The sequence below is a fragment of the Dipodomys merriami genome, unplaced genomic scaffold (genome assembly GCF_024711535.1).
Source record: "Dipodomys merriami isolate MVZ:Mamm:240054 unplaced genomic scaffold, mDipMer1.0.p SCAF_45, whole genome shotgun sequence".
Classification (NCBI taxonomy): Eukaryota; Metazoa; Chordata; class Mammalia; order Rodentia; family Heteromyidae; genus Dipodomys; species Dipodomys merriami.
In genome coordinates, this window is record NW_027206013.1 from 6,114,042 (window position 1) to 6,137,517 (window position 23,476).

Here is a 23,476-nt window from a genome sequence, read left to right on the forward strand (position 1 = left end):
GTGAGGATCTATCTCTCTCCTCCTCTTCCTTCTGAGAAAAGCTGCTATTTTGAGATCCCTGTCCTGACTTTGGAGGAAGAAGGGCAAGAGAATCATCATCCAGGCTGGGCGAACTGTAACGAACATGCTGAAGAAAATGTGATTGTGGTAGAGTAAAAGGAGATCCAGAATCTAGCCTGGCTAAAGAACTGACTGGGAATTCAGGCTAAGCCTTGGACTATGTTAGAAGGAAGCAAACTACCAGGATGGCTCTGGCTGGCTCTACTGGTATCTGACCTTCCTCCTGAGGAAGGCCCCTCCTAGGGCCTCTTGAGAAAATAACACATGAACAGGGGAAAATGTTCCATGTTCTAAAGCATGAAGGGTGCTTTTGATCTCTCTTGGTGCTATACTACTATACTACGCCCCCCCTAGTTAGGTGCAGACAGTCAATAAAGACTTCCTGATCACCTACTATGTGCCAAGGATCAGAGTAAGGCAGATAACTTCTGAGTGGAATTTCATCTCAGGGTTATACAGTCCTGACCAGATCCATACACTGGTCATTTCCAAAGTGTAGACTCCATAACACAGATCTTGCAGGGGTGTCAATGTCTTAAAAACCCAGGATGCTCCCCACACACGGCTCTGCTCTACTCTGAATGCAGCTGGGATGGGCAAGTGGCTGGAGGGAGAAACAGCAGCGAGAGCATCATAAGCACAGCTCACAAAGGGCCGAGGCTTGGAGTGAGCCATATGCTGTGTCCTGAGGGAAGCTAAAGAGACATCACAGCACAGAGGTCCTCACTCTGGTGGTCACCTCATCCCTCATGGCCTCCACAGGGTCAAAGTGGGGAGTACATACAGAGGACTAGGCTTTTTCTCAATTGAGTATCATTGATATTTTTTCACTTTATGGACTTTAGATCCTGGTAAACTTTATATCCTGGTAAACATTTCTGAAAATGTTGACCTGTGAGACACAGCTACATGCTCATGGGAAGATTGTGCTGATTCCCTGAGTTTGGAATGGAGAGCATTATACAGATACCTGATACTTGAGAAGGGCTCACTATCATTGGCATGAGTACTAGTAGTCTGAAGGAAATAAGACATTTTGAAAAGGCTGGTTATTTGTAGAGTAAGAATCACCTGTAATTTAGATACTACCAAATTCCAAGGAGATTTCAAGCAGGATTACTATTTTCTTGGTTTCCCAAGGAAGTTAGGCTTACCTGGAGGAGGCCGTCCATCATTTATGTTAAATGCTGTGGCAAATATCCCAAAAGGAAATGCCCCAATTCCAAAAGACATCTGGAAGCCACCATCTCCAAATCCAAATCCTTGAAACCCCTGTGTGGAAGAAATGCAGTTCAGAGAAGAAAACTAAAAATGTTTAAACATCTCACATGTCCTAACACATGTGGCACCCATGCCTTCTCCCTACCCTCTGCCACCTGTTTCCACCCATCTAAATCCCAATGCAGAGTAACTACGGTGGGGCCTCTGCCCTCCTAGCTTAACTTTAAATGAGCTAACAAGGATGAGCCCCTATCAAAAGCTCTGCTGAGGAAAGTTGTTAGGGTTCATAGGGCTTGAAGTTGTTTTCTTTTTTTTTTTTTTTTTTTTTTGGGTCCGGTCGTGGGGCCTGAACTCTGGGCTGGGTGCTGTCCCTCAGCTCTTCAGCTCAAGGCTAGCGCTCTACCACTTGAGCCACAGCGCCACTTCCGGCTTTTTTCTTTTTGCTTATGTGGTGCTGAGGAATCAGACCCAGGGCCTCAGGCATGCAAGGCAAGCGCTCTACCACTGAGCCACCTTCCCAGCCCTTGAAGTTGTTTTCTAGGCATGCTTTATAACACACAACTGGGAATCACTTCCAATTATGAAGGAGCATCAAAATAAACTATACACTATCTGTAATAGCAAAAAAAGAAACTGTCAGTGACTAATAGAAGTCTTAAGTTATCAGATAAAATTGTTTCAGTATTGTTGTGACAAACACATGACAACATCTAAGTATATTTTCTTTTTTTTAATTGTGAGAATACTGTACAGAGGAGTTAAAATTACATGGGCAAGATAACGAGTACATTTCTTATCAAGCATTGTTGCCTCCTCTTTGTTTCCCCTTCCCATCTCTTCCCATACTCCTCCTACCTCCTCTCCCCCGTATATTTTCTTTTAAGGCCAGGTACTGGTGGCTCACACCTATGATCCTACATACTCAGGAGGCTGAGGTATGAGGATATCATTTTAAAGCCAGCCCAGGCAGGAAAGTCCATGAGATTCTTATCTCCAATTAACCACCAGAAAACCAGAGGGAGCTGTGGATCAAAGTGGTAGAGCACTAACCTTGAACAGAAAAGCTCAGGGACAGGGCCCAGGACCTGAGTTCAAGCCCCATGATCCCCCCAAAAATAAATGAATTAAAAAAATTGTCTTTTAAGTTGGTCATGTTGGTACCCATCAATCCCAGCACTTGGGAGCTCAAGCAGGAGGATCCTGAGTTTGAAGTCAGCCTAGTCTATATAATGAGACATTGTCTCAAAACAAGGCCAGAACGACCAACAAAAAAGTTACAATTCTTGGGGCTGGGAAGGTGGCTCAGTGGTATAGCATGCTTGCCTTGCATGCATGAGGCCCTGGGTTCAATTCCTCAGCACCACACAAGCAAAAAAAAGTTGAAAGTGGCACTGTGGCTCAAGTGGTAGCGCACTAGCCTTAAGCTGAAGAGCTGAGGGACAGCCCAGGCCCAGAGGTCAGGCTCATGACAGACCAAAAAAAAAAAAGTTACTACTCTTTTCTCTTTCTATTGTCACACAGAATTTTAAATATGTGAAACTCTGCTGGGTGTAGTGACTCAAGCCTGTAACCCTAGGTAGTTGGGAGGTAGAGATCAGAGGATCATAGTTGCAGGCCAGCTGGACATAAAAGTTTGTGAAGCTCCACCTCAATCAACGGCTGGACACAGTGTTGCATTCCTGTCATCCCCTACTACTACACAGTGAAGTACATGTAAGAGGGGGTCATAAATCAGGCTCCACTAACTAGAGGATAAAGTGAAATCTTACTTTAAAAGCAACCAACACAAACGAAGGGGTGCAGAAAGGGAGGGAGGAAAGGTGAACAAATGCCATCATGCTATTTAGTATGTACTACATGGAAAATGAACTATGTAACTTGTGGGCAGGAATGGGAGTGGGAAACTGGGGGAGAGTGAAGAAAGGGATGATATTGTCAAAAAAAAAAAAAAAAGTAAGCTGGACACCAGTGGCTCTTAGCTACTCAAGAGGCTGAGATCTAAGGATGTGGTTCAAAGCCAGGTTGGGCAAGAAAAGCCTATAAGACTTTTTTTTTTTGGGTCTGGTCGTGGGGCTTGAACTGTGGGCCTGGGCGCTGTCCCTCAGCTCTTCAGCTCAAGGCTAGTGCTCTACCACTTGAGCCACAGCACCACTTCTGGCTTTTTTTTCTTTTTGCTTATGTGGTGCTGTGGAATTGAATCCAGGGCCTCATGCATGCAAGGCAAGCACTGAGCCACCTTCCCAGCCTGTCTGAGACTCTTTATCTCCAATTAACCACCAGAAAACCAGAAGTGGCTCAAGTGGTAGAGCGTTTGCCTTGAGCTGAAGGGACAGTACCCAGGCCCAGAGTTCAAGCCCCATGACTGACTAAAAAAAAAAAACAACTAATTATATAACTTATGAAATGGTGAACCCTCTATATACCACATTAATAATAATACAATCATATTAAAAAATCAGCCAGTGCTGATTTCAATTACCAATACTGCCAAAAGAAGAGAAACTACTTTTTCTGATAAAAGAGTTATGCTTGTTGTAAGAAATTCACACATCACAGGAATAACTGATAAAGACATGCCTCCTATTCGCCACCTTTCCATCTCATAGTCACCTCCCTGGGTCCTCCCAAATAACCACCATCAGTGTGTCAGTGTCAGCTTCTTTTCTCTGCTTATGTCTCATCACATCATCTTTCTCATGAAAGGATTCAGTAGGAATAAGCAAGCCCCTACCTACCCTCTTTTGGCAGTACTGGAGTTTGAACTCAGGGTCTCACACTTGCTAGGCAGGTACTCTATCACTTAAGCCAAGCCTCCAGCCCCTTTATGTGGTGTTGGTTTTTTTTTTTTTTTTTGGTCCGGTCGTGGGGCCTGAACTCTGGGCCTGGGCGCTGTCCCTCAGCTCTTCAGCTCAAGGCTAGCACTCTACCACTTGAGCCACAGCGCCACTTCCGGCTTTTTTTCTTTTTGCTTATGTGGGGCTGAGGAATCGAACCCAGGGCCTCGAGCATGCAAGGCAAGCACTCTACCACTGAGCTACCTTCCCAGCCCCTGTTGGTTATTTTTGAGGTAAGGTCTTACTTTAAACCCAGACCTGTCTGGACTAAGATCTATTTGGTATGCCATCTATCACTGGGATGACAAGTGTACACAGTTGTGCTCAGCCCTTGGTCAAGATATAGTCTCATAAACCTCCTTTTGTTCAGGCTAGCCTCAAAATGAGATCTCTCCCAATCTCTGCTCCAAGAAGCAGGTTTATAGGCTTGAGTCACCATATGTAGCTCAAGTCCTGTTTTCCAAGTGTGAACTCTGTTGAGCACAGGGTTAAATGCTAGGATATATATATATTGTTTTGTGTTTTTCTCTTTTTTCCTTTCCTCCCTTCCTTCCTTCCTCCTTTCCTCTTTTTTTTTTTTTTTCTTTGATCAGTTGTGGGGCTTGAACTCTGGGCCTGGGTGCTGTCCCTCAGCAATTTACCTCAAGGCTAGTGCTCTACCACTTGAGCCACAGCACCACTTTTGGCTTTTTCTGCTTATCTGGTGCTGAGGAATCGAACCCAGGGCCTCATATATGCAAGGCAAGCACTCTACCACTGAGCTACCTTCCCAGCCCCCCTTCCTCTTTTCTTTCCTTTTTCTTTCTTTTCTTTCTCCCCACTGCCCAGTCCTGGACTTGAAATCAAGGCACTCTACCACTTGAGCCACAGCGCCATTTCCAGCATTTTTTTTTCTGAGTAGTTTATTGGAGATAAGAATCTCATGGACTTTACTGCATAGGCTGGCTTTGAACTGCAATTCTCAGATCTCAGCCTCCTGAGTAGCTAGGATTATAGGCATGAGTCACCAGCACCCTGCTTTCCTCCTTTCTTTTCCTTTCCTCTTTCCCCTCCCTCCCTCCTTCCTTTCTTCCTTTCTCTTGGCACTTGAACTCAGGGCCTGGGCACTGTCCCTGAGCCACAGAGCTACTTCCAGCTTTTTCTGTTTGTGTGGTACTAGGAATTGAACCCAGGGCTTCAGGAATTCTACACAAGCACTCTACCACTAAGCCACATTCCCAGTCCTTCCTTTTTTTTCTTTTTTTTTTTCCCAGTCATAGGGCTTGAACTCTGTGTCTGAGCACTGTGCCTGAACTCTTCAGCTCAAGTCTAGTGCTCTACTACATTGAGCCACAGCTCTATTTCCAGTTTTCTGGTGGTTCATTGGAGATAAGAGACTCATAAATTTCCCTGCCTGGGCTGGCTTAGAACTGTGATTCTTACATCTCAGCCTCCTGAGTAGCTAGGATGAAAGGTGTAAGCCACTGGCACCTAGCCTTCCTTACTATTTTTAAGATTGTGTTCTCTGTGTAGCCCAGACTGACCTCAAACTTGCCATTCTCCTGCTTCAGTCTCTCAAGTGCTTGGTTTACAGGTGTCTATGACCAGGCCTGGCCCCCCCCCCCTTTTTTTTTTTGGTCTGTCGTGGGGCTTAAACCCTGGGCCTGGGCACTGTCCCTCAAGTCTTCAGCTCAAGGCAAGTACTCTACCACTTGAGTCACAGTGCCACTTCTGGTTTTCTGGTGATTAATTGCAGATAAGAGTCTCATAAGCTGGGTGCCAGTGGCTCATGCCTGTAATCCTAGCTACTCAGGAGACTGAGATCTAAGGATCACAGTTCAAAGCCAGTCCAGGCAGGAAAGCCTGTGAGACTCTTATCTCCAATAAAAACCACTAGAAAACTGGAAGTGGCATTGTAGCTCAAGTGGTAGAGTGCTCACCTTGAGCTGAAGAGCTGAGGGACAGCGCCCAGGCCCAGAGTTCAAGCCCCATGACCGACCAAAAAAAAAAAAAAAAGAGTCTCACAGACTTTCCTGCCTGGGCTGGCTTTGAACTGTGATCCTTAGTTGTTTTGTTTTTTTGTCCCTCAGCTCTTCAGCTCAAGGCTAGCACTCTACCACTTGAGCCACAGTGCTACTTCCGGCTTTTTTCTTTTTTGCTTATGTGGTGCTGAGGAATCGAACCCAGGGCCTCATGCATGCAAGGTAAGTGCTTTACCACTGAGCCACCTTCCCAGCACTTAGATCTCAGCCTCCTGAGTAGCTAGGATTACAGGCATGAGCAAGTGGCTCTTATATTAGCATCACGTGCATTTTATTGATGCCCCATTCATATCTGGAGAAATAATTTGACCAAGAGGTAGAGTTTAGATCTAAAACTAGATCATTTAATGGAGAAAAATACAAAACAACAACAAAAACCTTTGGCTCTTAAATTACTGTGCATGTCTTTCAAAGTTTTTTTTTTTTTTTTTTTTTTGTTTCTCCTGCCCTGTATTATTGGTGAGATTTTTTTTCAGGACAAATAATGAAAGTGACATTTGTAGATCTCTTACAGGTCACAAAAGTGGGCAGGCATACTGGTCCCATACTTAGTAACCCTAACACTTCTTGCTGAGCAGCACTACCTATAAGATCTAGCAGATGATTTGCAAGAGGGCAAACCTACTGGGGAGAACACCAACTGGTTTCCATCTTCTCAGTGCAGAAATGTCTCCTGCTCAGACCCAGCATGGCTGAGTCCCAGGGCTCCTGGGACTAAGGCTATCTTACCGGGGAAGGTGCAATTATTTCATCAGGAACTACAGCTCTATTGTGCAGTCCTGAAGACTGACCATGCATCCCTTCTAGCAGTATCTATAAGATCCCACAAAGATCTCATTGGTGTGTTTATTTTCCTGGGACAGAATATGCAAAAAGTATTATTAACAGCTGCAGGTGCAAATGAATGCTAGAACTTTGGTATGCCAGGGCCTCTGGCTTCCTTGAGCTTCTGGTTTCTTTTAATTGCTAATGCAACCAGAGCCTGAGAGGGATAAAGGCTGTTGTCTTGTAGTCAAAAGCAGGGATTCCATTATCACCTGGGTTCCAGCCTTGTCTGTGGCCCTGTACAAGGCATTCATCCCATGTTATATGCACCTCAGTTTCCTCTCTTGAATAGTATGTCTTAAATGAAATCATATATATAAAGCTCTTAAAATATTGCTCTGCCCATATAATAATCATTCAACAACAGCTGACAAAGAGACCCTCAATTTTTATCCAAGCCCTTGACTCTAAAATTATATTCTAGCTGGGTGCTGGTGGCTCACACCTGTAATCCTAGCTACCCAGGAGGCTGAGATCTGAGGATTGCAGTTCAAAGCCAGCGAAGGCAGGAAAGTCCATGACACTCTTATGTCCAATTAACCACTAGGAAACCAGAAGTGGTGCCATGACTCAAGTGGTAGAGTGCTCGCCTTGAGCTGAAGAGCTGAAAGACAGTGTGTAGGCACAGAATTCAAACCCCATGACCGACAAAAATAAATAAATAAATAAAATAAAAAATAAAATAAAATCCTATTCTAAGGAATGTCCCCATTCAATTAAGAAAAAAGAAGGGCTGGAGGTATAGCTCTGTGGTAAAGAGCTTCTTAGCAAGTGGAGGCCCTGTGTTCAGACCACAATACTGCCAAAGGTGGCGGGGGAAAGCAGGTGCTAACCATTGTATAATGAATTAGTTATAAATTATGGTAAGTCCACACAGCTGAACATTAGCCATTAAATAAAATATGCTTGGCAATATATTTGCAGTAACATCTTAAGCTGTATTGTTGAAACTATTCCGAGTGTGTGACCTCTAACAGGGCAGGGAGTGTATCTGTGTCCCCTGATAAATCACCTCTGCCTGGAATAATGAGCAGCATGCAAAAGGGACTTACTACTTGTAGAATAAAAGAAAAATCTTAAAAGTTACAAAACAGGAGCCACATATTTTTTTTTTTAAGTGATAGAAAAACAGGCCAGGCATCAGTGGCTCTATAATCCTAGTTACTTGGGAGGCTAAGATTTGAGTGAGGATCAGTGTTTAAAGCCAGTCCAGGTGGGAAAGTCCATGAGACTCTTTTTTTTTTTTTTTTTTTCCGGTCATGGGACTTGAACTCTGGGCCTGGGCGCTGTCCCTCAGCTCTTCAGCTAAAGGCGAGTGCTCTACCACTTGAGCTACAGCGCCACTTTCCGGTTTTCTGGTGGTTTATTGGAGATAGGAGTCTCACAGTCTCTCCTGCCCGGGCTGGCTTTGAACCGCGATCCTCAGATCGCAGCCTCCTGAGTAGCTAGGTTTACAGGCGTGAGCCACCAGCGCCCGGCTAAGTCCATGAGACTCTTATCTCCAATTAACCACCAAAAAATTAAAGTGAAGCTGTGGCTCAAATGGTAGAGCACTAGCTTTGAGCAGAAAAGCTAAGGGATAGCACTCAGGCCTTGAGTTCAAATCCCAATACTAGTGTACATACACAAATACAGGAAGCCAGGTACCAGTGACTCATGTTTGTACTCCTGACTAATCAGGAAGCTGAGATCTGAGAATCATGTTTCAAAGACAGCCCTCTCAAGAAAGTCTGTGAAACTCATAAAATACCAGAGGTAGAGCTGTGGTTCAAGTGATAGAGCACTAGCCTTGAGCAAAAAAACTCAGACAGTGCCCAGGCCATGAGTTCAAACCTCAGGACTGGCACAAAACATAACAAGACATGAACTAAATAATACTCTTTATAAGAGAAAGAGAAAAGAGAGAAAAGAGATTGAAGGGGAGGGGAAGAGAAGGAAGGTCAGAATGTTTCCAGTAGTTATCTCTGGATGGTATGGCTATAAGTGATTTCCTCTAGTCTTTTTATTTTTCTATTTTATAAATTAGTTTTACATGTATAACCATGTGTTAAAAGGGAAATTTTTAAGAGGCTAATTTCTAGAAGCTTCTAGAATGTTGCTTACCCCTCTATTCTCTGGCTCTGGCCTCTGGCCTTGGGGACGAGGAGGGGTCTTCTCTCTGAAAAGAAATGGTATGAAGTAAGTCTACCACAGAATTGTGTTGAGCTGCTACCTGTGATAAGTAGGAGCTCTTCATCCAGAAGGTCAAGATCTTTCTTGTCATGCACATAAACTTATGCGGAATTAAACCAAAAACTAACTCATTATTTTATATGCAACTGTTTTCCTCAATATCATATAAAGGAAACAGGAAGAAAAACAGATATTTATCAGATTTGCACCACAGCCTAATTCTTGCAACTGAGATCCTGACCCAGACTAAGAGATGAAGTCGCCTTCCCATTTTCCTTCCCTGCTCATAGGCACCAGAAATCCCAAGTTCCAAGAGAAGCAGAGTGGAGTAATCTGAAATGATGGAGATTCAGGGTGTCTTTCATCTGCCTCAGTCTTACTTCCCATTACTTCTGGGCCAATACTCCATGCCCCTCCTACCACCCATCTCACCAATGCTCAGCTGAGGGCTTATTACCCATCAGCCAGTAGGTGGGAAGGATTAGCAGAATGTGAGGGGAACAGAGTGAGAGGGAGTCAAGGGAGGAAGAAAGACTCCCATAAAAGGCTCCCATAAAAGGGCTCCCATAAAAGACAGGCAGAAGTTAATTAGCAAAGGAAGGGCAGGGATGCAGTGGTTGTCTAAGCAGGATTGGGGAAGGCAGAAGCAGCAGAGCACAGTACAAAGACTGGCAAAAGTGAAAGGGCAAGCCCTTTAAAACAAGCCTAGTCTGGAGTATGGTTGGAAAAGGGACAAGATGCTTCTGGAGAGGTTTGGGGTACCAGAGCACTAAGGAACTTTAGTACTTGTGCTTGGAGTATTCTGAGCCCACTCACAACTCCAAATACTACAGCCACAGAGCGAGCCATCCAGACTCCTGGTTCCCTGTCATGCCATACTTTCTACATCACTACTGATGAACCCACTCCTTGGAGACTCTCCTAATACACAAGTGCTCTCTCACAGCACTTGGCACATGCAGTGGTGATGTCGTCTCAGGCACTGCTGCATCCCCAGGCCCAGCATACTGCCTGTCTGCTAGCAGATCATCACATACGTTAGATATTACTACTATAGTCCAGCAAGAAGCAACTTGGCTTCTCTCCCATCCCCTCTACCCCATCCTTCCTAGCCAGCTGTTATTGGGATCAGACTGCCTTAAAAGTGAGTAAGCAGTCATCAAGAATCAAGCAAAGGGAAGGGTTGGAAGGTGTTGAGTAGAAGTGAATTTATATCCAAGAACAGAAGGGAGTATGTGATGTGCTTCAAGATCTTACCTGGGGTCCTGCTGCCCAGTGCTACCCCTGCCATAGAGAGGAATGACCTTGTCTCGGCTGATGCCAGCTTTACATACTGGACACACTTGCCTGTTAGGTCTGGTCTCCAACCACTGCAAACAAGGAAGAAAAATGCATGAAAGGCCCACGGCCACCACAGAATCTTCAGTCAGAGGCAGCAAGCAGGAGAACAGGGCCAGATGCCTTAAAGTACACGAGTAGGAAATACCTTGAGGAAACTGACTCTGTTTCTAACACGCAATAAATAATGGTGAGATCAAAATTGTGTTTAAGTAACACATAATTAAACAGGCTCCTTCATGCTTTGTTTCTTTTGAGGGACTACTAGTCATATAGTAGGAAGGAGCTACCAGCCTGGGGCTGTCAAGAATATCAAGTCTGGGGGGGGAGGGGGAGCAGGGAGGATTGGGTGGGGAGGCTGGGGGGGGGGGATGGGAAGGGATGGGAAAGGGAAACGAAGGAGGCTACAATGCTTCATAAGAAATGTACTCATTATCTTGCCCATGTAACTGTAACCCCTCTGTACAGTATTTTCACAATAAAAAAAAAAGAGGGGCTGGGAAGTTGGCTCAGTGGTAGAGCGCTTGCCTTGCATGCCTGAGGCCCTGGGTTCGATTCCTCAGCACCACATAAGCAAAAAGAAAAAAGCTGGAAGTGGCGCTGTGGCTCAAGTGGTAGAGTGCTAGCCTTGAGCTGAAGAGCTGAGGGACAGCACCCAGGTCCAGAGTTCAGGCCCCACAATCGGACCCAAAAAAAAAAAAAAAAAGAATATCAAATCTTCAGTTCAAGCACATGCATGCAAGCATATGAATGCATGTGTGTGCGTGTGCAGGAAAACACACACACACACACACACTCTCTCTCTCTCTCTCTCTCTCTCTCTCTCTCTCTCTCTCTCTCTCTCTCTCTCTCTCTCCCCCAAGCAACCAATGCCAAAAGGTCTGACAGAGTGGCTCAAAGGGTACAACACCTGAGTTCAATCCCCAGGGCCAAAAACATAACCAATCAACAAAATTTACTTTTTTTTTTTTTTTTTTTAAATCTATCAGTCGTGGAGTTTGAACTCTAGGCCTGGGCGCTGTTCTTCAGCTCTTCAGCTCAAGGCTAGCGCTCTACCAATTGAGCCACAGGGCCACTGTGTGAATTATTGAAGATAAGAGTCTCAGGGACTTCTCCTGCCCTATCAGGCTTTGAACCTCGATCCTCAGATGTCAGCCTCCTGAGTAGCCAGGATTACAGGTGTGAGCCACTGGCGCCTGGCCTTAACTTTCTTAAAAACAAACACAAGATGATTAAAACTATGCTACACCTAAAATGCCTTCCTAGACAATGTATAATTTTACATGTACATTTTCTCAATCTTGATTTATTTTGGTGTAAGGGATCAAAACCAGGGCCTTGCACATTCTAAGTATATATTAGTACTTCTCAGATAGTACTTCCCAGAGCCTCAATATTTATTTGGAACATAAACTGCATCCAAAGATTCAAGCTTTATATGAATGTGAATCTAAGATCTAACACTTAGATAAGTGTTGAATCATTTTATATCCTTCTTTATTTGGCAATGGCTTCAAAACATAAGTGCTCTTTACCTTGCAGCAAACATTTGGCTCCCAGTTCCATTGGGGCCAGAATGTTTATCCATAGCTCTTCTTCTCTCTCCCATCCAGACTCTGAGGTTCTAGCAGTCTATAGCTTGTCCTTCCCCTACATTCCTATAAGGGTGGCACTCTACTGCCAACAACCCTGGAGCTAAGTTGCTGGCAGTGATGATTATTCACACCCAGCTGTGAATGCCAGTTTGGGTCCTGGGTAAATACCAACTGGTTTTCATAATAAGCCAAAGCTGAGAAAGCAGACTTTGCTCGCTTATATAAACTCTGGATACCAAAAAAGTTCCTTTTTTCTTATTTTCAACATCTTTCAGAGTGCATGTGTGGGTGAATGTTGATATTCAAGGAGATGCTTTTTATAGAGGCAGGTTCTTACAATGTAAAGGAGCTAACATATTACCAAATCCAGATCAATTTACAAATGAGCAATTAAGACACAGACAGGTAGTGGCTGACCAAAGCCAAGATGGCCACCAGTAGCAGAGTGAGGACCAACTCAGGTACCAGAATGACCCCCTTATTATATCAAGTGCCTGTCACTGGACAGGTGTGTAAAAAGGGTTAGTATGCAAATGAGTCCAGGTAAAGGGAGATTGCAGCTTCTGACAGAAGTCTCTTGAGACTAGGGCTGTCTTGTGCAACCACAGCTGATGAAAGACAGAGTAAAATGAAATTCATCTTACCTGATGTAAACATGGCCAACTGTGAGTCCCCAGGGCAACCAGTGATCAAGGAAGAGGAAGGAGAGGAAAAAAAAGAAAAATATTTTTATTAGCAGAAACACTTGAGGAGTAAGTGGGGGAACATTAGAATGGGAAAGCTATTGTGGTCACACTGAGGCTCTGTAGAATTACTGAGCTACAATCACAGGAAAAACAAGACAGTTCAGCTAAGAATCTAGTTTTCACTCTTGGAATCTCTCTATATGTACAGACCCCCAAACGACTCACACTCAATTTATCTACAAGTCAGCCTTTGAGAAGTTATTGCCTTTGAAGGAATCCTGAGGATTCACAGGAGCTCTGTCATGTAGAGGATACATGCATGCGTGCACACTGATACTGTCTTATGCCTGAAGTGGATGGGTTCCTTGAGTTCAAAGAGTCCTGTGGACTTCCAGGTAGGCAAATCCACTTTAACAAATGTTCAGGCTTCCCTCAGTCTTGAGAGCAGTGCTAGCAGGGAGCAACTCAAAAGTTCAGTTCTATTCTAAAAACATTTTTAAGTAATGGAAAGGACAGGGAGATGACTACTTTCAGCCTACAGAGCTGCTGCCAAATGTTTTATTATTATTGCTGTAGTTCAATGTTTTTATTTTTTCAAAAGATGAAATCCAGGCTCAAAAACATTCAAGAGCTGGGCATTGTCGGTTTATGCTATAATCCTAGCTACTCAGGAGGCTGAGATCTGAGGATCACGGTTCAAAGCCAGCCCCTGCAGGAAAGTCCGTGAGACTCTTATCTCCAATAAATCACTAGAAAACCAGAAGTGGTGCTATGGCTCAAGTGGTAGAGCCCTCGCCTTGAGCTGAAGAGCTGAGGGCCAGTGCCTAGGCCCAGAGTTCAGGCCCCACAACCGACAAAAAACCAAAACAAACAACAACAACAAAACATGCAAGTAGGGCTGGGAAGGTGGCTCAGTGGTAGAGCACTTGCCTTGCATGCCTGAGGCCCTGGGTTCAATTCCTCAGAACCACATAAGCAAAAAGAAAAAGCCAGAAGTGGCGCTGTGGCTCAAATGGTAGAGCACTAGCCTTGAGCTGAAGAGCTGAGGGACAGCGCCCAGGCCCAGAGTTCAGGCCCCACAACCGACAAAAAACCAAAACAAACAACAACAACAAAACATGCAAGTAGGGCTGGGAAGGTGGCTCAGTGGTAGAGCACTTGCCTTGCATGCCTGAGGCCCTGGGTTCAATTCCTCAGAACCACATAAGCAAAAAGAAAAAGCCAGAAGTGGCGCTGTGGCTCAAATGGTAGAGCACTAGCCTTGAGCTGAAGAGCTGAGGGACAGCGCCCAGACCCAGAGTACAGGCTCCACGACCGGACTCCCCCCCCAAAACAAACAAATAAACAAAAAACATACAACTACTTGGACCGGGCAAAAAAGTCTTTGCACTTCTAGTTCACTGTTCTTTTAAAAACCTAACACTGCATATTAAAAAATGACACAGAACTGAAAGGGTGTACAATGCCAGATTTTTAGTATTTTTCATTCATTCATTCATTCATTCATTCATTCATTCATTCATTCATTCAACAAGTACTGACTTCACTCCTACTAAGTACCAGGAGATTAGAAAATGCAGAAGTGGTTTCTTTGCCTCACATACCATGAGTCTACTCTCACTGGGTAAATCTTGCACTCAGAGATAGCTCCTTTCCCAATTCCTTAGCCAGCTTATCTTTGCAGCCCAGATCTACAATCAGTCTTTCTTTTCTTTTCTTTCCTCCCTTCCCTTCCCTTCCCTTTCCTTCCCTCCCCTTCATCCGTGGTCATGGGGCCTGAACGTGCTGCCATTCAGCTCTTCAGCTCAAGGCTAGTGGTCTACCACTTGAACCACAGCACCACTTCCAGCTTTTTCTACTTATGTGGTGCTGAGGGATTGAACCCAGGGCCTCATGCATGCAAGGCAAGCACTCTACCACTGATCCACCTTCCCAGACCCCCCTCTTTCTCTCTCTCTTCCTTTCCTTTCCTTTCCTTCCCTTCCCTTCCCTTCCCTTTCCTCTTTTCTGTCAGTCATGGGGCTTGAACACTGGGCCTGGATGCTGTCCCTGAGCTCTTCAGCTCAAGACTAGCACTCTACCACTTGAGCCACAGAACCACTTCCAGTTTTCTCATGGTTAATTGGAGATAAGGGTCTCATGGACTTTATTGCCTGGTCTGGCTTTTAACCTTGATCCTCAGATCTCAGCCTCCTGAGTAGCTAGGATTACAGGTGTGAGCCACTGGCACCCGGCTATATACAATCTTTCTAAACACAACAGATGCCTCACATCTGACTCCCACATGGACCCATGATGTCACTGGAAGGCAGTAGGGGACACCCCACATATAATACACCTCCACTGTCAGCTTTCCTTAAAGGATGAGGGCAAGAAATGGAGATGAATGAATGACTCTCAGAGGAAAGTTCAGGAACTGAACAATGGTAAGGATTCTTCCAATTTATTAAGCAACTACTGTACTAAGTGATGACTGAAAAGGTTTTCATCTGCTAATGTCATGGGATGTTCACATTACCTTACCAGAAAGTACAATTATTTCCACTCCGCAGATGAGAAAACAGAATTACTTAAGGACATCACCCTTTAGTTTACAATCTATGTTCTTTCCAACAGTACCTGGTCTAAGTCTTAACCTTGTCCCTTGCTTTATGATGCCCTGATGATCCTGTTTCTAGAATAAGGCTGATCATAGTAATTTTTTTTTCCCAGTTCTGGGGCTTGAACTCTCTGTGCTCAAGGCTAGCACTCTACCACTTGAGCCGCAGTATCACTTCCAGCCTTTTCTGTTTATGTGGTACTGAGGAATCAAACCCAGGGCTTCATGCCTGCTAGGCAAGCACTCTACCACTAAGCCACATTCCCAGCCCCAGTAATTTCTTTATACAGGAACACAATGTCTGTTCTATGCTCTTAATACAATAATAAATCCACTTTGGATCACTTTTCTCTCAAAATGTAAATTATCTCTAGGTCCTTTTAGTTAAATCAAGGTTTGATAATCTGGCCCAACTCTCCATATTCTTGTTTCCTAACATACCCATCTCCTATTCAGCGTGCAGTGAAGGGGCATACAATAGCCTCATGGACTCAGATGAGCCCAAAAGTGCCCAAGCCTGGCCCTCAGGCACACATCCTGCACCTTACCTGCCACTCTCTCCTCTCTATGTTCAAAGATTCCCCACTCTTAAAGGTTCAGTTACAAATCTCAATAGAAAATGAACAAACTTATTTTCACCTAGGTTCTCGGAGCCAGCCAGGGCTTTTGTATTCATGGAGGTGGCCAGGACACTGACCCTGCCACTGCGCTTGTTATATGCACATATATAACTATGGTCATAGCGAACGCACACTATCTGCTGCATGCCATGTGTTCTTCTAAGCTTTTTATATGTTTTGGGGTATCACTGGCAAACAACCGTACAAGTGGGACAGCATGTGTAAGCACCCTGTCCAAGGTAATCTAGTAGGGAAATGGCAGAGGCAGTCTGAGTCTTGTAATCATTATGCTACATTTAGTTTAGTTTCAACACAGCAAGGGGCAGGTAGTAAATGCTCTCTGAATTGTTAAGATTCTTACTGGAGAGATGGGAGAGAGGCCTAGGTTAGAGACAGGACTTGCTCATTAATACCAGAGCAGGGATGGGAACTGAGATCTCTGCCCCTGAAACAAAGTGGACGCAAAGAAGTCTTCTTCTCCAAAGCTGCCAGTGTATGCTCTGAGATAGCAGCAGGGGTACTGACCAGAAGAGATGGCCACACAGGCTGATGACAGCATCCTTGGCGGTGTCCAGGCATATGTTGCACTCGAAGGTGCTGTCCTGCCCTCCACTCTCACCAGTGCCGTTGCTGCTCCCACTGGGTCCCCCTGCACTTGAGTTCTCAGGGGATGCAGAGGCTGAGGGCCCCTTGCTTGCCATCCTTGGTTGTCAGCAAAGTGCTCAGTGAAGATTTTTTCCAGGAAAATCCTGAAAGGCAGAAAGCCCTCAATTGCCCATTTCTGCAGCATACTTCCCCTGGATTCCATGCCAACACCCACATCTTCTCTCAATGCCAGAAGCTGATTATGACTGAACCCCTGAATAGACTTCCCAGGGCCTACAGGAACAACAGCTATGGAAACCTCTCTTGAACATGGCCCAGAGATATCTCACAAATACACAAATTGCAACAGAGCAGCCTCCAGAAGGTTTCAATTGAAGATGTTTTACTTGTCTTTATATTCATATGCAATAACCAACCAAGATGATAAATATATGCTCAACTAAGACAAACTTTCAGGCTGTCCTCTGACTTTGGACAGCCTCTGTGTTAGTCAGAAGGGGATTTATCTCCTCGGGATGGTGACTGGTGAATGGCAGAATATAAAGCAATTCCTGTAACTGTGAAAGGAAGCAAGGAAGAACCAGATGATGGCCTTCTTCATTGAAATCTTTCACATGCCTCCTTCTGCCATGCTGGAGTACAACCTCCCTTATTTTGTCTAAATAGGTCAACATTTTATCCTCAACACATTTAAAGACAAAGTTTATGTTTCTATTATAAAGGGAAAATCAGGATTACTCACTGTAAGTGAAAGATAAATACATATGTAATGAAGAAAGAGTTGTTTATTCTCATACCACCTGAAGTCATCTGTACACTCATGCTATGCTCTGGGCTATCTTGATTAGATCCACTCTCTCCTGGAAAAGTGCAGCCTGAGTTATATTGGCTAGCTGACTCACACAGGGAGCTGAGACCAGGGCTCATTTGTTTTGTTTTGTTTTTGAGTCTGGTTGTGGGGCCTGAACTCTGGGCTTGGGCGCTGTCCCTCAGCTCTTCATCTCAAGGCTAGCGCTCTACCACTTGAGCCACAGCACTGCTTCTGGCTTTTTTCTTATGTGGTGCTGAGGATTTGAACCCAGGGCCTCATACATGCAAGGCAAGCACTCTACCACTGAGCCACCTTCTCAGCCCTACCAGGGCTCATTTGTATTTAAACTATTTTTTCGTGCCTGTAATCCTAGCTATTCAAGAGGCTGAGAGCTAAGTGAGGATCATGGTTTGAAGCCAGCCCAGGCAAGAAAGTCCCTGAAACTCTTATCTCCAATTAGCTTCCAATAAAGCTGGAAGTGGAGCTGTGGCTCAAGTGGTAGAACACTAGCCTTGAGCATAAAAAACAAAGACAGTGACCTGAGTTCAAGTCCTAGGGGCAAGACCAAAACCAAAAACAACAGCAAAAACAAAAAACCCACTTTATCACCACAGATCAAGCTGACCACCAAATAGCAGCAGAAACAGAGTACTGTTGAGCCCTGCCAGGGTAGAACCAGGAAGATGACGTCAACACCAGGGATACCTAGAAATTCTGGGTATACATTAAGAACTGATCTGTCATCCTCATCATCTCAGAGATTGCAAAAGAAGAAAATAGCTACTATGTCTGGCTACCTCAGAGAACTGAAGGCTTGCATGCTGACCTTGCCAGCCTCCAGATTGCTAGGAGGAACCAACTTCCCCTGCCCTGACCATTCTTCTCCCATCTGCGAAATGAGGCCCTGAACGACATAGTCTCCAAGGTGCCCACTTCTTTCCAGCTTAGACTATGTGCTCCAGGTGATCTCACCCACTGCCCCCAAAGCAGACAGCCCCTCCACAAATCTAGGACTCACCACCAGAACACCTGTAGATCACCCTGATTTTTCCTTAGTCCAAGAGGCCTTCCACTGGGTTTTCACAGGGCAGCCTTGGAGCTTGGTGTTAAGAGTATCTCTCACTACAGCAGCACCTTAGTGACTTGAGCAGAGAGAGGAGCCTCTCTCTAGCACTTTTTCACTTAGTTACATCATTTTGCGTGATGTCCCAGAAGAGCGCTGGCTGCTGTCATGAGCAGTGGCTTTTGCTAGTCTCACTCAACTCCACAACCTTCTCCCTGACCAAACTTTCTCCTCCATATACATCTGCTCTTGTCATATAAAGACAGAGCCTGCTTTTCTAGTCATTATAGCCCTAAGAACTTGAATTAGGTCTTTTTCTTTCCTCCCCTTTGTGGATTCCCGAGGGTCAAATCCAGGGCCTCATATAGGTTAGGTAAGCACTCTACCTCTGAGCTGTATTTCCAGCCTCAGTGCTTCCCTGTCCCCAACCTTTCAAATCTAGAACTAGGTTATTCTTATTCTAGAGATGACCTGCTTTTAGTCTATTGAAAGTGTATTCTTTTCCTAACAAACTTTCCTATCCTTTAAAAGAAAAACTAAGCCGGGCGCTGGTGGCTCACGCCTGTAATCCTAGCTACTCAGGAGGCTGAGATCTGAGGATCGCGGTTCAAAGCCAGCCCGGGCAGGAGAGACCGTGAGACTCCTATCTCCAATAAACCACCAGAAAACCGGAAGTGGCGCTGTGACTCAAGTGGTAGAGTGCTAGACTTGAGCTGAAGAGCTGAGGGATAGCACCCAAGCCCAGAGTTCAAGCCCCACGACCGACCAAAAAAAAAAAAGAAAAAAAAAAATAAAAGAAAAACTAAGAACTATCCAGGTTCAGGGCACACACCTATAGTCCCAACATTCTGGAGGCTGAAGCAGGAGGATCTAAAGTTTGAGGGTGGCCTGGTATACATATAGTTATGTGTATCTAAACAAACAAACTCCCCAACTACATAAACAGATGAGGAGAGATACCATAAAGTTAGGCAAGTATATCTATCAATCTTAACCATAGCTTCTGTAGTGATGCAATAGGGTGTGCATAGCATTACCAATGAAGCATCTTTGCCTGAAAACATAGACAGCTTTTTTGTTATTGAAACAGGGTCTCCTCTGGAACCAGGCTGGCCTGAAACTCACAATTTACTTGACTCTGCCTCCTCAGTGTTGGGTTTATAGGCACATACTACCATGCCTGGCTAAAACTTAAGACTTTTAATTAAGCCACAAAAATGAATTACTAGTCCCATTTTCAGGACAAATAAACCAAGTTCACCAAAAAGTAAATAACATGGGCTAGGAGTTACAGGTTGAGATAATGAGGTATACCAATTATTGCACTACATAGATCTTACTAGATCCAGATGCAAACAAATCAACTGGAAACTGCAATTTGTAAAACAAGTGACAAAAATTGGATTTAGCTTGTATATTGCTGATATTTAAGGAATTGTCAACTGAAAGTAAAACTAACCTAGTTGCCAACAGAGAAAGTACATTTACTTGAGGCTAAGTAGGATTATAATCTAGGAAAAGACAGATTCAAGTGGACTTGAAAAAGTACCCCCAAGGTTTTACAATTGGCAACTGTATTTATAGCTTTAAACTGTGCAGGAATTGAAAACTACATCACCCACCATTTATTATTCAGGAATTAGGAGTGGTGCTGTCAGAGGTTACACTGTCTTATAAGAAATGGACTGGGTATAGTGTCAGTCTCTGGGTAGTTTGGGGGAAAGAGTCCTGTATAGAAAACTGTCAGTGGAGGTTAACAATATTTGAAAGGTCAACACCCATCTGGCAGTGGGTCCAGCCTAGTTCAAAGATTCAGATGAAGAAGTGTGAGATCTAATTAGCAGTGGCCTCCCTATTTCATCTAAACCAATGTTACTCCATTTGTACCTTCTTCCATGAGGCTGTCGAGCCTGGGGAAGGAACCACAGGGTCAGGTCAATCTAGATTTGAGACCTATAAACCTATCCCAGTATCTGTCCTGCTGCAAACGCCAAGTCAACCTATTAATATCAATGTCTAGAATGTATAAAACGAACTGTTGATAACAGTTATTCTTGATAGTATGAGGACCAGGGAACTTTAAATTTTTATATTTTTATACTGCTTTAATGTTTCTTAACAAACAAGTTGGTATGTGTTGGTACTGAGGTTGGAACTCAATGCCTTGTACTCTCACTTGGGTTTTTTGCTTGACCCAAACCTCTAAGATGTGCATTTTTTGCTGAGTTTCAGTCTCATGAACTTTTCTGCCCAGGCAGGCTTCAAATTGCAATCTTCTAGGTTTTAACTTCCTGTGTAGGCATTCGTTACAAAATAGCATATTTATAATATTTTTTATCAGTCATGGGGTTTGAACTCAGGGCCCAGGCACTGTCCCTGAGCTTAAAGCTAGTACTCAACCACTTAAGCCACTCTGGCTTTTTCTGTTTATGCGGTATTAAGGAATCAAACCCAGGGCTTCATAGATGCTAGGCAAGCACTCTACCACTAAGCCACATTCCCAGCCTGGAACTTTTTTTTTTTTTTTAATTTTTTTATTGTAAAGATACTATACAGAGGGTTACAGTTACATGAGTGAGGTAATGAGTACACTTCCTCTTGAACATTGTTACCCCCTCCATTGTTTTCCCCCTACCATCCCCTCCCTCCCTCCCTTCCCCAAGGTTCTTTTTTTTTTTTTTTTGATTGTGATTAAGTGATTACTTAATTTCCGGAAATTCACAGTATTGTGGAATAATGATGCTCATTTAAAGTCACAAGTTCATTCTAACTTTCCTGGAGCAAATTGTCTATCACAGTCTGTAATATATAACGGTGCTCACATGTTATATACCATATATGTGATCAGCAGCATGGGGATATTTGGTAGTGGTTCAACCAGATGAGTGGGAGTTCTTTGTTTCTTAAGTCCTGTTAGTTTTGTCATATCACCTAACATTTTGGATTTATCATCCACTTATCAGGGAGACCATGTACTGTTTGTCTCTTCGTTCTTGCCAGCCTGGAACTTTTGCTTAGCTTTTTTTTCTCAAAGCTTATGCTCTACCACTTGAGCCACACCTCTACTTCAATGGCTAGGTAGAATCAATATTGTGAAAATGGCCATACTGCCAAAAATGATATACAAATTCAATGTAATTCCCATCAAAAACCCAATGACATTCTTTGCTGAAACAGAGAAAACAACCCAAAAAATCATATGGAACAACAAAAGACCTAGAATAGCCAAAGCAATTCTAGACAAAAGAAACAATGCAAGAGGTATCACAATAGCAGATTTCAAGCTACTATAGAGCCATAATAACAAAAACAGCTTGGTATTGGGCCCCAAAATAGACCCAAAGACCAATGGAATAGAAGACCCAGAAATTAAAGCACATACTTATAATCAGCTGATATTCAACAAAGGATCCAAAAACATACAATGGAGAAACATAGCCTCTTCAACTACTGGAGCTGGGAAAACTGGGCAGCCACATGAAGAAAACTAAAAGTGGATCCCAGCCTGTCACTATGCACTAATATCAACTCAAAATGGATTAAAGACCTCAGCATCAAACCTGAAACTCTGAAACTACTGCAGGACAGAGTAGGAGCGACACTAGAACTTACAGTAACAGGCAGGAACTTCCTGAACAGAGTCCCAGGGTCACAACAAATTGGAAAGAGACTTGACAAATGGGGCTAGCTTAAAATAAAAAAGTTTCTGCATGGCTAAAGATATAACTATCAAACTAAAAAGAGAGCCAACCAATTGGGAAAATATCTTTACCAGCAATATATCAGACAAAGGCCTAATAGCCACCATATGCAGGAAGCTCAAGAAACTAATCCCTCACAAATCTAACAAACCAATCATTAAGTGGGCAAGGGAGATAAAGCGAGACTTCTCAGAAGAGATTAAAATGGCAAAGAAACACATGAAGAATTGTTCATCAACCCTGGCCGTAAAGAAAATGCAAATAAAAACAACCCTGAGATTACCTTACCCCAGTTAGAATAGCCCATATCCTAAATTCAGGGGATGTGGGGAAAGAGGAATCCTACTGCACTGCTTGTGGGAATGTAAACTAATACAATCACTCTGGAAAGCAATCTGGAGGTTCCTCAAAAAACTAAATATAGACAGACTCTACAATGCAGCCATACCACTCCGAGGCATCCAAGCAACAGGAACCAGAATACAACAAGGACACCTGTATTTCCATGTTCATTTGTTGCACTGTTCACAATAGCCAAGATATAGAAACAACCCAGATGTCCCACTATAGATGAATGGCTCCAAAAATTGTGGTACCTATATACAATGGAATTTTACACAGCCTGGGGGGAGGGAAGGGGGAAATGGGAAGGGGAAACAAAGGAAGAGGCAACAAAGCTTGATAAGAAATGTACTCATTACCTTGCCCATGTAATTGTAACCCCTCTGTACAGTATTTTCACAATAAAAAATAAAAAAAGAATTTTACACAGCCATTAGAAAGGATAAAATAATGGCATCTGCAGGGAAATGGATGGAACTAGAACAAATCATGTTGAGTGAGGTAAGCCAAGATCAGAGAGAGAAATGGCACATGTTTTCTGATATATGGATGTTAAAATTAAAATGCAATGACCAAGTAAAACAGGACTCAAGTTACCCATAAACAGTGAGACCAAAAGAGGAGTCTCAGGAGAAAAGCACCAAATCCCAATATCCAAGCACCCCTTCATTTGTATATAAAATAATAAGCATACAGAAAAGAACCCCAAAGATAAGGAAACAAAGGACCTCTTCTTAATTTGTCCTATCATTTTTACATGACTCTGTATTCTTTACCTCATACATGGTGTATACACATGCACACCTGAGGGAAGGCGTGAGCAGATCACAGAATCAGTGGAAAGCAGGTGAAAAATTACTGCAAAGGGGGCCATCAGCTGCATTGGACATTGATAAATGTGAACTAGGCAACTCAAGGGCAGTGCCTGGAGGGAGGGAATGAGAGAGAAAGAGGGAACAGCTGATATTAAGCAAAAGGAAAA

The 23,476-nt window shown here is 43.7% G+C and overlaps 1 protein-coding gene across 3 annotated transcripts in view; it reads right to left on the reverse strand.

Moving 5' to 3' along the window:
* The window catches only part of Rnf185 (ring finger protein 185), a 42,165-nt gene that overhangs the window by 2,889 nt on the left and 15,800 nt on the right, over nucleotides 1-23,476 (reverse strand). For 2 of the 3 annotated variants that reach the window (XM_069994510.1, XM_069994511.1), the window contains exons 2-6: nucleotides 16,497-16,720; nucleotides 12,711-12,729; nucleotides 10,391-10,503; nucleotides 9,065-9,119; nucleotides 1,215-1,332 (exon numbers count right to left, since the gene is read on the reverse strand). In XM_069994510.1, coding sequence (XP_069850611.1) covers nucleotides 1,215-1,332; nucleotides 9,065-9,119; nucleotides 10,391-10,503; nucleotides 12,711-12,729; nucleotides 16,497-16,672 — 481 coding nt within the window. In that variant the 5' untranslated portion in view covers nucleotides 16,673-16,720. Of the gene's footprint in view, nucleotides 1-1,214; nucleotides 1,333-9,064; nucleotides 9,120-10,390; nucleotides 10,504-12,710; nucleotides 12,730-16,496; nucleotides 16,721-23,476 lie in introns of those variants that run through there. The other variant, XM_069994512.1, reaches the window with a different exon arrangement.